Below are 14,430 nucleotides of genomic sequence, written 5' to 3'. Positions count from 1 at the left end.
CCTTTTCCATTTTTATAAGAAAAAATACGATTGCCTTCTGATTTTTTTCTAAAATTTATTTGGCGGAGGACTCCTTGGAAAGAATTTACCCCACACACCAAAAATTTCCCAGGATTTTTTCCTGCCTTTAGATGACTTAACTAGGACCAACCAAATAGTAGTAGCTAGTTAAGTTGTGGTTTTACATCACTCAAGACAGATCCTTTATTTGATGGAATATCAAAGACATTATACTTGCAAATGTAAGAGATTCGAACTGTACAATCATAATATTAGACAAAAATGTAGGCTATCATCGTTTTACATTGAATCAGAACAGAAGGAAACTATCAACTGAAGTGTTTGTCCATCCATGGAAAATCCAGTTTTTCTTTGTTTTCTTCTGTTTGTAGATGCCAAAGCAGTTGGCAATCGATGTGTGTGAAACTGAAGGGTTTTCCATGGATCAGCAAAGACTTCCTTAACTGTCAATAGCCGTCACAAAAATACAAATGCATAAACTACTACTAACTCAAAAGGCTTCACAAAGGCTTAAAACTTACAATATTATCATGGAAAGCCATACAAAGTCTCATCGAGTTCGAGGAATTCACTCATCCATTCCAAATTCAGAGGATCCTCATTGGAGAAATCAAAGAATCCATCCCCACCAAAGCTAAATTTTGAGTCCTCAAGTGTCTTAGAGGTACCCTCCTCACTTCTCTTGGCAACATTGTCCATGTCCAGTACCTTAGTTTTCACAGTATCAGGTTCTTGCCATGTCGAGCTTCTCACTGGCTTCTCATTTTGCTTTATTTTTTTGCTCAAATGAGAATTCCAATAATTCTTGATCTCATTATCAGTCCTTCCAGGCAGTCTTCCAGCTATCAAAGACCATCTAGATAAGGGAATAAATTGGTTTAAGTTAAAAGACTGAAAACAACATATATTTCAGCAGTGAAAAATAATAATGAGGGAGAGGGAGAGGGGGGGGGGGGGGGAGAGAGAGAAGGAAATTGTGATAAACTTGCCTGTTTCCAAGGAGCTTATGAAGCCTAACTATCAAGTCCTCTTCTTGGTCTGATATGTTACCCCTCTTAATATTTGGTCTAAGATGATTCATCCATCTCAACCTGCAACTCTTACCACATCTGTTCAGACCTGCAGTAAACAGTATGATCAAACCCAAAATACTTGATGAATTCTAAATAAACAGCTGGACTTAAAGCTTGCATTTGTCTTTATTAAAGACATTCATGATTAATATACTCCTTTAGAGTACCTGCTTTGGCTGCAACGGATCTCCACCTCTTCGGACCATGAATTTCAATGACTTGGGCAAGTTTTTGGTCCTCTTCAGCTGTCCATGCTCCTCTGTTAGCTTCCTTTTTATTGCATTTACTGCTCCTAGGAGCCATCGGCTTTTTTCTTGTTTTTCTTCTCCCTCCCTCCCTCCCTCCCTCCCTCTCTCTCTCTCAAGGAAGCAAGATTGGTGTTTCAGACAGGAAGACAGCGTTCGAGTGAGTTCCACTTCAAGTCCTCAAGTTATATATTCTAGGAGTAAATAGATGGGGGAGATACGGTCTCTTTCCTCTAGCTACCTTTCTTTGGTAAATGTATGAATCCCAACTAACTGTATATAATATTAGTGCGTCAGAATCTGCCTCTCAGTCTCCCCAAGTGAAAGCCCATATGGCTCATGATAGCGGGAGGAGAAAAATTTTAGCACGTCACAAGTCTATACATGTGACTGTGAGTTACTGCGCCTATATTCTTATCCAGGACAAAAATGTAAGTAAAGTGAGGAGGAATTAATATGGAAACCACTGTTCACTCATATTGAAATGTCAATTATAAAAGTAATATATAGTGTTTTGCTTTTTTTCTTCCTTTTTGTTTTTTTTTTTTTGTTATTGGTTTTTTGATATAATTTTTTTTTTCAAATTTTTTTTTGTCAATTCCATCTTTTAATATTGAAATGGTTGAGAATTTAGTTTTATAATTTATTTTTTTATTTTATCTTTCTATAGAATTAACGTAATTTGTGAATTTATCAAGGCAATTCAAATTGTTCCAGTTTACGGGTTTGGAGAGGTGTTTTTTTATTTTTTTTATTTTTAAATTGAACTTGACTTTTTTAATCATTTGTTTTTTTATATAATTAACAAAAATAGTTTGAGAGAAAAGTCATGTTATTAAACTTTTAAAGTTCATGGACTTGTTCACGGGTTTGGCTATTTAACTTGATTCACGAGTTTAGCGAGTGTAACTTTTTTTTCTTAATTAATTTATTTCAATTTTATCCTTATATATTGAGTTAATTGAGAATTTTTTTTTTTACCATTTGTTTCATTTTGTTTTCTATGAGGTTATCATTGTCTAAAAAAATCTCGTTATTGAGTTGGTATTCGATTTTGCGATCAACTATTTTTGTTATTATATAGTTAAATAAAAGATAGTTTTGAAAAAAAAAAAACATATCATAATCTCAGTGGAGTCTATAACTTGATTTACAGGTTTGTCGTGCTAGCCCGTGTTACTAGATTCGCAGGTTTGACAAGTTTACTCACCAACCGGATATGTTTTTTAATTTTAGTTTTCCCTTTAGTATTGGATTGGTTGGGAAATAGACTGCATGATTTATTTTTTATTGTTTTCTATAGGGTTATCACTATCTTAAATAAGTGTCTACTTTTAGGTTGATGCTTAATTTTTATGAGCATATATTTTTATCATATAATTAAATCGAGGTTATTAAATTGCCTTCTTGTCTCATACAATACATTTTTATCATATAATTAGTCGATATAATTTGTTATTGTCTCAATATTTTTAAAATAAAGTTGTCCTCTTGAGTTTTTTAAGAGCTAAACCATGCCTTTTCTGGCCATCAATGTTACATTTGGACCCATGAAATCGATCAATTTAAATCGAGCTAACTTCTATGCGGTTTAATTGGAAACTCGAGTTCGATAAAAAGCTAAGTCGGGTGGTTTCAAGATTGATTAACTTGGACAGGTTTAATAACACTGTCAAAAAACTATTTGTGCTCTCAACCTTTTTTTTATATTTAAAGTGTTTTTAGCTTAAAAAAATATTAAATTAATGTTTTTCTATTAATTCATGATGATTTTAATATATTGATGTTAAAAATAAAATAAAAATTTAAAAACTCTCATTCTAATATATTTTCAAATAAATAACTATTTTGAAAAATAGCCGGGCAGTATAATCTGAATCACCCCTCCTTAATTGCACGGAGAAGAATAGAACTGTCGGAAGCCAGCATGCAAGCTCATTTGCATGTGATATGCTCTTGTTTCACGAGAGATATGGACTCCATACAGTTTAAAATATAAGGCGAGGTGTTACGAACAAGGACTTGGGGCATCAATCAAGCACGTTGATGACAACGAGAAGGTCAAAACGACAGTCAAATCCATCACTGCATCATCAATCTTAAAGCTTGGGGCTATAAAATAATTAAGGTACATATGAATTTATTATTTATTATTTATTATTTAGATTCTTCTTATTTCACGGTAAAATGGATGCGTCTATTCTCCAATGATCACATGATACTGTTCTCTCCTCTTCATGAATCTCTGTGCCTCTTCACACTAATTTATTTCAAAGTGTTGTGTCTGTGTTGTCCCCCACGTGCCATCCCTCACTGCCCCTATCTTCTTTGTTTCGCGGACCGCCCTTTTTGGCACAAATCCATTACGCGGGTGCACCGTAACTTGGTGAATCTCCTAATTTTTTTAATTTATCTTGACAGGCAAGCTATATGCTCTTCGTATTAGCTTTCATATGTTTAATATCATTTTTTTCGGAACTTAAATATATCATCCACTTGATATCTTCATAAAAATAATTACTGTGTATACCATTTTTTTTATTAGTAAACTTTTATATATATATATATATATATATATATATATATATATATATATATATATATATCATTTAAGATCTCTATCCAGGAATATCAAAACTTAACCTAAAACTTGTTTACTTCTTAAAAAAAATATTAAAACGATATCGTTTTAATCATTTTAAAAAAACAAAATTAAAATCAATCCAGGTTAATTCTTTCTATCCATTATCTAGATTTTGTCCTAAATCAACTCCTGAGTAGGTTTTTAAGGTTAATAATAACTATTTCATCCTTATATATTTGGGTTGACCAATAATATTTTAGGGATAAAAATATATTTAAAAACATGTTCTCCATGCGCCTTTTATTTTAGAAATAAAAAAATTCACTTTAAAATAATATTACTGACAATTTATTTTTACTTCTTTGTCTTTATTTTGATAATTTGATCCGTAGTCAAACATACAAATCTCCTTGTCTAACCGGCGTTTATAGTTTTTGCAAGCTTTAGAAGTGTGATTGCGGTTGCTTTTCAAAGTGCTTATCATTTGGAAATGCATTAAAATAATATTTTTTTATTTTTTAAAAATTATTTTTATATCAGCGTATCAAAATTATCTGAAAACATCAAAAAAATATTAATTTGAAGCAGAAAAAAAATAAAATAAATTTCAATTTTTTCAAAAACATTTTTGAAATGCAAAAATAAACACGTATGTGGTTCCACTTCACAATCACCAACTTCACAAACAAATTTTGGGTAATACACATGAGTTTGTATAGAAACTCTATGCTTACAATCTTCAATATCAGCAAATGGTGGTTTGGTTTCTTCAAATCCTCCTCAGTCAAGAGGCTATCTTCATCAATCAAACCTGAATCATCATCCATATGAACCTTAACGGAACTTTCTATGGTTTTCTTCATAGCAAAGGATGAACCCTATCTTCCAAGAAGGCGTCTTGGGCTTAATTAATTAGGCCTGAGCTAAGAATAAGAAAGCAACTCAGAGCCCTTATGATATACGCAGTATACTTGCTCTTGATAGTTTATTTTATATATATTTATCCTAATTTTATAATCTAGACCGTGAATTTATATGTTAATACTGCTCATGCTACATTAATTTCTTAGGTGTGCGTACGTATACATGGGAAATGGGAAATTGCTACATCTAGTTGTCTAGGGATTTGTTTTAAATAATTTATAGCAGAGCGATTAAGTGATGGTATGTCATGAATTATAAGGTACAGAACCCATCTTGAGCGTGGCTTGGCAAAGAACTTTATATAAAATACTGGGAAATATGTAAACTCAATCATCTCCGAATCTTTTTAGTCAAAGGAATGCTGATGGTCAAATGAAATCAAGATCAACTTCGACTGGAAACCTAAACATTAATCGTTATTAATGAATTTGTGGTTAATTGACTTCGTTTTTATTTTCCTAACTCGTCTAAGATGTAACGGTATTCAATGACACGTGACCGCCATTTCTCCGAGCATATTTATAAATCTCTTGTTTACCTTATATCCATTGTTTTTAAAATTGTTTTTGATTTATAAATATATTGAAATAATATGTTTTATTATTTTTAAAATTAATTTTTAACGTAGCTCGTTGTGATCTGAAAACATCAAAAAAATTAATTTAAAACAAATAATAAAATAAAAATATATTTTTTTCAAAAACACTTTTTTTTTAAAAAAAAAAACTCTTAATCCTAACAATATCAGCTTGCCAAAACTTTTCAAGCAATTTCATCAAGCATATTCTAAATTCTCGTGATTAAATTTATTTATATCATTTTTTCTGATAAATACTTCCAAAAACCCATTTATCTACCTTATAAATTACGATCAGTTATGTAAAAAAATAAAAAAAAAATAATGTTTTTCTATATAGCCAACTACAATTTAAAACTTAATTAATATCAGTACATCAATATAATATGAAAACATAAAAAAAATTAATAAAAAAAAGGCTAGCATTATTTTATGCTTTTGATAGAAACTTGCCAACAGGTTCAAAAACACACTAAATGTTCTATTCTGTTAATGTGTATAAACTGTTTTTTTTTTTTTTTTGTTGGTTACTGAAACGACTTTATATTAATTTTTTTAATGATTTTTATATAAAAAAGAAATTATTTTAATATATTTATAATCAAAGAATATTTTTACAAAAACAGTCAGAATTACCAAACACTCACTGTAGAGCAATAAAAAATAACCGCTGGTGAATCTTGTTGTCCGGCCTGTTTTTACTTTTTACTCGCCGTCGGATATTCATCATCAGTTCATTTTAACCTAAACTCTATGGTCTATAATATAGGTGGAATAATATCTCATTGGAAAATACATCCTTTGATTTGACTACACTCATCCACTCATAGCTAAAGACAAACGACATACTTCTTACGTACAAATCATCGATGACATCAATCTCTTTCAGTCACTCCCAAGCTCGCACAAATAAATAACCATTTATCTTGTTGTTCTTCACCCCCAATGATTTAATCTTTTAACTTATTGTCTGGTTTTTATTGTATAAAGTTTAAAATACTTTTTAGATTCTCTCCTTCTTTTTAAATATCTTTTATGTACTTGTTTTTTATGGAATATTTTACAGAAAAAATAATATGAGAAAAATATCTTAAAGTTAACTTTTTTTTTAAATCAGAATGTAAGGATTTATTAATATCAAAATTAATCATGCTGGTTAACTAGTAAATTTATAAATATGTACAACATATACAAGAACAGAAAAAAAAAACAGACTCCCATCATAATAACAAAAAGAGGGAACATATTTAAAGTTAATCTTTAAATTTAGTTTATTTATTGAAAAATATTTTTAATTTATAAAATTTCATAAAATATTTCACGAAAAGTAATCTACTAATAATATTATCCAACTATTTCAGCCATTATCTCCATCTCGACCTAATAGACTAAGATCGTGTCATGTATAATTAATTAATTCTGAAAATTAATTTTTTTATTTATAATAATTTCAAGTGTCATTATATATATAGGCTTTCACTAAAACATTCAAATCTAAACAAAACCTCTTTTCTTTTCTGGTTCTCTTTATTTACCTAATATTCAACTTCTTATGACAGAGCAAACTGGCTCAAATAACGATCTGGTTAGAAATAATTTTTATGCGGCCCGTTGGTTTAACCCATGCCCAGTGGAAATGATAGATGGCCCATTTCCATATATATGCAACCCAAACCATACAAAAATATATGATGTCGTGCGCTCCTTTTGATGCTGGGTCTGTCAAAAAGCAGACCATTAGATGGTCCTTTCTCCTACATGCAGACCCTGCTATAGACAACCAGCACGTGTAGACTGCGCCGAGAGATAGTGGCAGAGGCACTGATAATGTATAGACACTAAATTTTTAAAAAACACTTTGATTCTAAGAAAAATGAAAGTTCTCATATTTACATAGTCAAATAAATGTAGATACACTATTTTAAAACAAAAAATAATGAAAAGCACACCAAATATATAATAATCTCTTTTATCTTATAAAAGCATATCCACAAGCCTATAAGGAGACAATTGGAATTCTATATGAAAATTTCAAGTTAAAATACTTTAAAAAAATCAAAGTTGTTTAGGAATAGATTCCTAAATTGAATAATTAGTTAATTAATTAGTCCTAATAATTTTATTTATTTTTCATAGCTAAGGTGATCGATGACATATATTTGGTGTTTGGTAAACCAATGTAACTTATGGTTAGTACCTGCAAAAAATCTTATTTGTTGGAGGTGAAGACTTTTCGATACTTAAATAATTATCTTTTTTAAAAAGAGAAAATACAATAATATTATAGAAAAAGATGCTATAAAAATATATATGTTGTAGAAAAAAATATCCTGAAGATTTTATGATGTATTTATAGTCCATGAGTTTAGCTATTTTATAGAGAAAAGATACTAGAATGTACCTTCATCTTTATGATATTTTGAGTTACATTGTAAAATATATTTCATTCATTTTATCCAATTAAAAGACTAAGACATGACGGATTATGATAAACTTAATTCCACCTGGGGCTCGGCTTGGCGCACTGCCAAGCTCATTCAGGTCTTGTAGGCACTACACTCAAGACTCCCGAGAATTTAAAAAATATATATAGGTATATTTTTTTTATCTGTCATTTATTAGTAAGATATTTAAAAATATATTGATAAAATATCGTTTCATAAAAAAAAATAAAAAAAAATAGACAATTATGTGCAACAAAGCTTGTTTATAATTTAAGGCAAAACATTTTTTTTTACATTTTTTTTACTTTGATTCTTTTATTTGATTCGGTTTTTTTACATTTCCGATTATAATTAAGTTGGATTAAAATCTAAACTGAATAATTATTATCTATTTTTTTAAGTAACAATAATTATATGGGCCATTTAATGTGTTTCACATAATAACCTTTGATGGGCTTTACAAAGTCAACGGTTGCACACTCCACTACAACAAAAACGCGTGGGGGCAGTGAATTACAAGTTTAATTACATTCAATTTGTACCTAAAAAAATCACATATATCTTTTATAAATTCTTTTGTTAGATTTCACTATATTATTTATATGTGCTCTGCTACAGGTTGTATTTTTTTTTTTAAAGTATTGAAAAAAAATTAGACAATGCTAACATGTTTTCAAAAAAAAAAAAAAAAAGGTATAGGGATTGACTAATAGGACTCGACTGATTTGACAAATTCAAAAATAACCTGGACAACTATAAAAAACGTAGTTTGATTAAAATAATAATTCAGCATGACACTTTTTTTTATATTGAGATGACAACATATTGGATCGATTCAGGTCAACCCAGGTTAACACGTAAAATTTGCTACCAGGATCATAAGATCGTGATAACTTTACAAAAACTAAATGAAAAAAACATTTTAAAGCTCAATTCTTAATCAACCCAATTCTTAAGAATGAAATTAAAAAAAAATCAATTAAAAAAAATAAAAAAAATAACCCAAGTCACCTCAAGTTAACTTACCAAGCTTTAATCATGAGACTGAGATAACCTAAAAGAAAAAAAATAAAACAATTACGAGCCCAATCCTTATCAATCTAATGTTGAAGGATGAAATTGAAAAAAAATCAATAAAAAAAAGACATGAAAAAAACTTCAGTCAACTCGCTAAACCTGTGACTCAGGTCATGAGACTGAGATAACCTCATAGAAGACAAACTGAAACAAACTATAAAACTTAATTTCTAATCAACCCAATATTAAATGATGAAATTGAAATTTTTTTCATAAAAAATGATAAAAAAAAACTTGAGTCAACTAAGTTAGTACGAAGATGTCGTGAATCGAGTATTGAAACTAAGATAGCCTCATGAAAAGCAAACCAAAATAAATCATAAATCTTAACTCAGTCTTGAAACTAAAATAATCCTATAAAAAGCAAACCGAAATAAATTGTGAAGCTCAATCTCCAATAAATTCAATTTTAAAGGGTGAAATTAATGTTAAAGAATGAAATTAAAAAAAAAAACTTACTTTCCCAATAAACAATGCTTTGTGAGAAGATTTCTCCTCCTCAGTTAGTTCTTATTAATTATTCAAACTAATAAAATTACAATAAAATAACATACAGATGACTTGTTTAACATAATTTTAGGATTAAACTAACCCTAATAGTATTAACCAAATAGGAGATCGTGCTACGCCACAAGTTAGCCTAAATCTTTTCAAAGTAAAAGGGGGATGTTATGGTGACTGAAATGTTAATAAAAAAAAATAATCAAGACTCGGGTTATTGACTTGATTGAATTTAATAAGCTTGGATTATTTAAATAATATGAATAAAAAGATAGAACGACAATAAATAAATTGATAAAAAAATTAACATAAAAAAGATTAAAAAAAAAAGAGACTTGACTTAAGCTCATCTAAGTTAGCATGCTAGATTTGCGATTTGGTCATCATATTGGGGTAACCCTGTCAAAAAAAAAAAAACTATGAAGCTCAATTATTAAACAACCTAATATTGAAGGGAGAAATTGAAAAAAAAATATTTTTTTTTTAAAAAGATCTAAGTCAACATGTGTTGAACTTACTAACCCAGCGACCATTGATACACGATTGAGATAACCCCACAAAGGAAAGTGAAGAAAAAACATGAAGATCAATTCCTAATAAATTAAATGTTGAAGGATAAATTTTGAAAAAAAAATCAATTTAAAAAAAAAACTTTTTAAAAAAACTAAAGTCAACCTATGCTAAACTTCGAAACTCATGACCATAGTCATGAGCCCAAGACAAAATATAAAAATTAAAAAATAACTAAATATCGAGGGATAAAATTGAAAAAATATAATAAAAAAAGGATCCAAAACAAAAGAAATAGCAATAAAAAAATAAAATAGACTCATTTGATATAAAAATAATTTGAAATCAAATGTTAAGACATGAAATTAAAAACAAAATTCAACTAGGAAAGGATAAAAAAATAGCATTCAACAAAATAAGGACCAAATTTAATATAAAAATTAAATTAAATTAAATGATGAGGAATGTAATTGAAGAAAAACATTGATAAAAAAAGATTAAAAAACAAAACAAATAACAATCAAAAGAATAAGGACCAAATTGAATTAAAAAAAAATAAAAGGACAAGAGAGAGAAAAGAGGGAAGAGAATAAAAAAGTCCATGTGAGCCCATCCTCATTACTGTGTACATGCGCCACACCACTGGAAAAATCACGATGAGACGCTTCCAAAGTCTTTGTGAAAAAGGTGTTTGGATGTGGGACAATGGATGAATTTTTTTAAATTGCTTTTAAGAGTAATGTTGTATTTATATTATGTTTTTAAAATATGAAAAGATTGAATTGCCCTCGATTAACCTTTTAAAATTTTTTACTCTTAAGAGTCGATCAACCTTTTAAATTTTTTTACTCTTAAGGGTAATGTTCATTGATTTTTATTATTATGATGACAAAATAGTAATTTCATTATTATGATGAATAGTAATTTATGTATGGGAACCCAATAAATTCGCCATGCCAATTTTTTATTTTAATAGTAACCTTAAACCTTAAAAGAAAGAAGAAAAAATAAAAAAACTTGAAATGCCCAAAACCCATCATTCTTTAAGGACACATTGTATGTCTTATAATTGATGCTTTATTGAGATATTATGCAAAAGTTAGTTTATGAGAATTAAAAATATTAAGCATAAGAAGAGATGTGAGAGGGGGAAGTCAAACTATTTTTAATGCTTTGGGATATGAAGCCAATATTTGAATGATTTGATGATTATATTGAGACTGAGAGATTATATATAATGTTTGCTTCATGCAATGAATGCCATCAATTAAGTGAAATCTAGAGATAAACAAACATAATTTGTGTGGTTATGTTAACAAACAAAAATGTTATTACTTATTATTCTTCATAAATGATATTCTGTCTTCAAAATGGCCTTAGCCAATAGTGAAAAATTATTTTATTCTTTAACCTAATATAGTGTTTGGTTATTATATCAAGATAAAAAAAAATATATAGAGATAGTTGTGACAAGTTTATCTTGTTTTTAAAAATATAAAAATTTACTTTAAAATTATCTAAAAATATATTTATTTTATATATTCAACTTTATCTCCTCAATCAAATATATTTTTATCTTTTATATACTTCATCGTTGAAACTATTTTTTTTATAAAAAAAATAAACACCAATAAAGATTATAAATATAAATTAACCCATGACTTACAAGTTTATCTAACAACCTAGTGATTCGGACTATTTTTCGAGGTGGATATGCCACCATGACAAAAAATAGCTCGAGGACGAGGATGCCCTTGCTCGTTAAACCGAAAGAAAAGAAAAGGCACCTACAAGTTAAAACGACGTAGTCTCTTCTCTAACTTAAGCATTCCTTATTACATCATCATCTCACCCGATGGATAGGCAAACGAGTGGATAACTCCTCGCTCTCCTCCTCTCTCACTCTCTGCAGCAGCAGCAGCCCACCATCTCATTAACAAATTTGCCTCTCTCGCCAACAATGTCCGCCTCCACTTCACTCTCCTTCTTCTCCTCCTCTCTTTTCCTCTCTTCTTCTCACAACAAAATCCCCAAATTGACCTCATTATCCACTACGAAACCCCAATATTCCCTTAAATCCCTCTCCATTTCTTGCCAAGTAGCAACCCTTCCAATCCTCTCTTTCACCGGGGAAAAAATCGGCGAAACTTACTTAGACCTCAAGTCAGCGCCACCCGAGACCGCTCGTGCTGTCGTTCACCGAGGAATCATCACAGACCAACAAAATAAGCGACGTGGCACTGCCTCAACTCTCACCCGCGGTGAAGTTAGAGGCGGTGGCAGAAAACCCTACCCTCAAAAGAAAACGGGGCGAGCTCGCCGTGGGTCCATGCGCAGCCCACTTCGCCCTGGTGGTGGCGTGATATTTGGGCCCAAGCCCAGAGACTGGTCCATTAAGATAAACAGGAAGGAAAAACGGCTAGCCATGTCGACGGCTTTATCAAGTGCTGCGAGTGAGAGCGAGAGCGTGATTTGTGTTGAGGAATTTGGGGATAAATTTGAGAAGCCGAAGACGAAGGAGTTTATAGAAGCAATGAATCGGTGGGGATTGGACCCGAAAGAGAAAGTTATGTTTTTGATGATGGATGTTAGTGATAATGTGGGATTGTCGAGCAGGAATATTGGGACTTTGAGGATGTTGACGCCCAGGACTTTGAATTTGTTCGATATTTTGAATTCGGATAAGTTGGTTCTTACGCCCGATACTGTGGATTATTTGAATGGTAGATATGGAGTTGATTTTGAAGTAGAGACCGACGAAGACGATGAAGAGGATGATCAAGATGAAACTGAAGGTTAAATTGATGGCAATGTGGTTATTTACGTTGTTTTTTTGGTAATTGTGGTTACTAATTTTGAAATTTAGGATAGAATATGACGTATTTGACAATTTCTAATGTCTGAAATTTAATTGTTTGGCTTAAAATTATATTCTGTTACCCTTAAGTGAGTGGCTAACTCACTAATATGCGAAATGTAGATAAAATTTGCATCATATTGTGATGGTGCGGAAAGGAAGTGATTTTGTTTTTTGCTGGTTTGGCAGTAAGTAATGCAACTGATGCGTTTGGCAATTAGGTCTGTGTTTTGTTTCTTTATAACTAAGAGCTGTTAGTTAAGGCTCTGATCTGTTATATTTGTTGGATATTTTGTTTCAATGTCTTGAATGCTGTCATTGCTTCCTGATTCAACATAACCGTATACTTGTTTCTTTTTCCTGTTTTTGCAATTTTCTCTTTTTAGTTCTCTGCAATTTAATATGGCTACTGGGTGTGATGAAATTCTTGAGTGCTTTTTTCGTTGTGATGTCTCTTGGATATTCTTTGATGCTTATCTTTTGTTTGTTCTTGGTCCTGAGATGCAGACACAGAAGGAAATGAAAATGCTGATGCAGCAGACTGATGGTGAAGAATTTTCTAACCACCTTGACCTTGGATCATTGCCCTTCATATAACCATGAAGATGGTCTCTGTTGTGCTGAAGCAGACATTTACCTGATTTTTGGGCAGCAGATTTATCATTTTGCATGGGTTTTTTTGGGTATCCCTTCCATGTATTGTTTTTCTATCAATTTACTCTTTCTCTTGGTTGAAAATGTATCTAGTTAGGCCAGTCACATTACTTGTTATTCTATCCGAGTATTGCTTTTCTGTTCAGCCCTTTTCTTTTTCCTTAATTCTGATTACTATTATTTACTCTTTTGCAGTCTATTATTGTTCTGTTCTTGTTTTTGGCAATCTGCATCTTTATAAAATGCCCCCAACAGATTGCCAATTGTTAGAAAAGAAAAAATAAAATCGACATATTGATTCATATTTATTGCTCGTTAATCTAGGAAGTCATTATCAGTCATTATCATGATTCGTGAAAAAAGTTTTTGTTGGTGGTGCTTGTAAATTTTTGAAGCAGAAAGTTCAGGCAAAAAATTTAAAATAGAACTGGCAGTGAACGATTTTTTATAAGTTGATGATATAACTATTATTTCATCCTCCACTTTTAAGAGTGTCTAGAAGCAGAATTTGGTAGTTAGCAATGGACATTTTGGTTACTGATGCTTCGCCATCTGTTTGCATCTCAAGTTTGAGTCTAGCCATTCTCACATACCATGTATGACAGCATTAAACAATATATGATACAAAAACAGAGTCAATGGTTAATTTTTAACTTGTCAACAAAACTGCTTTATTTGTCAGATGCTTCTCTAACATGTGTGTTTTGGTCTTTCAGAATTCTCTTAATACGAGTAGGGATACTTCATGTGTCTTTTAAGACTGCTAAAATTCTCTTCATAAGCTTTAGGGAATGTGCATTAATGTTTAGCACTCCTCTGTACTGTACTGCACTGCACAGTTTCATGCTTCGATGAAAGTTCATTTTAGCCTGAATTTGGCTAGTGCTAGTATCTTTATACTATCTTGGAATGCTTGAACTCAATTTGCCTTCTGAGCCAAATAGCTTATTGTAGTCAGGCACT

The 14,430-nt window shown here is 30.6% G+C and overlaps 2 protein-coding genes across 3 annotated transcripts; one reads left to right on the top strand and one right to left on the bottom strand.

Annotated features, from left to right (window-relative positions):
• Positions 1–248: 248 nt before the first annotated feature.
• LOC7492298 (transcription factor MYB114) lies at positions 249–1,640 on the bottom strand. Its single transcript, XM_002308489.4, has 3 exons — positions 1,262–1,640; positions 1,011–1,140; positions 249–877 (listed from the first exon to the last, which is right to left on the bottom strand). Exons 1-3 carry the CDS (start codon positions 1,395–1,397, stop codon positions 550–552), a joined length of 594 nt encoding a protein of 197 aa, XP_002308525.1. The 5' UTR covers positions 1,398–1,640; the 3' UTR covers positions 249–549.
• A 10,141-nt stretch (positions 1,641–11,781) lies between these two features.
• LOC7492297 (50S ribosomal protein L4, chloroplastic) lies at positions 11,782–13,612 on the top strand. 2 transcript variants are annotated; one of them, XM_024602526.2, is made up of 2 exons: positions 11,782–12,792; positions 13,321–13,612. In XM_024602526.2, exon 1 carries the CDS (start codon positions 11,917–11,919, stop codon positions 12,754–12,756), a length of 840 nt encoding a protein of 279 aa, XP_024458294.1. In that variant the 5' UTR covers positions 11,782–11,916; the 3' UTR covers positions 12,757–12,792; positions 13,321–13,612. The 2 variants fall into 2 exon arrangements, with proteins under 2 accessions (XP_024458294.1, XP_002309469.2); XM_002309433.4 differs by having other exon boundaries at positions 11,786–12,751.
• The last annotated feature ends 818 nt before the right edge of the window (positions 13,613–14,430 follow it).

Source organism: Populus trichocarpa, chromosome 6 (genome assembly GCF_000002775.5).
Source record: "Populus trichocarpa isolate Nisqually-1 chromosome 6, P.trichocarpa_v4.1, whole genome shotgun sequence".
NCBI classification, from domain to species: Eukaryota; Viridiplantae; Streptophyta; class Magnoliopsida; order Malpighiales; family Salicaceae; genus Populus; species Populus trichocarpa.
This window is presented reverse-complemented; position numbering and strand designations above follow the sequence as displayed.

Coding starts and splice junctions, on each gene's coding strand:
- LOC7492298 (XM_002308489.4), bottom strand. CDS start 1,397: ATGGCTCCTAGGAGCAGTAAATGCAATAAAAAGGAAGCTAACAGAGGA. Junction 1,141..1,261: donor ATCCGTTGCAGCCAAAGCAG/GTACTCTAAAGG, acceptor TGTTTACTGCAG/GTCTGAACAGATGTGGTAAG. Junction 878..1,010: donor CATAAGCTCCTTGGAAACAG/GCAAGTTTATCA, acceptor TCCCTTATCTAG/ATGGTCTTTGATAGCTGGAA.
- LOC7492297 (XM_002309433.4), top strand. CDS start 11,917: ATGTCCGCCTCCACTTCACTCTCCTTCTTCTCCTCCTCTCTTTTCCTC. Junction 12,752..13,320: donor TGATCAAGATGAAACTGAAG/GTTAAATTGATG, acceptor CCTGAGATGCAG/ACACAGAAGGAAATGAAAAT.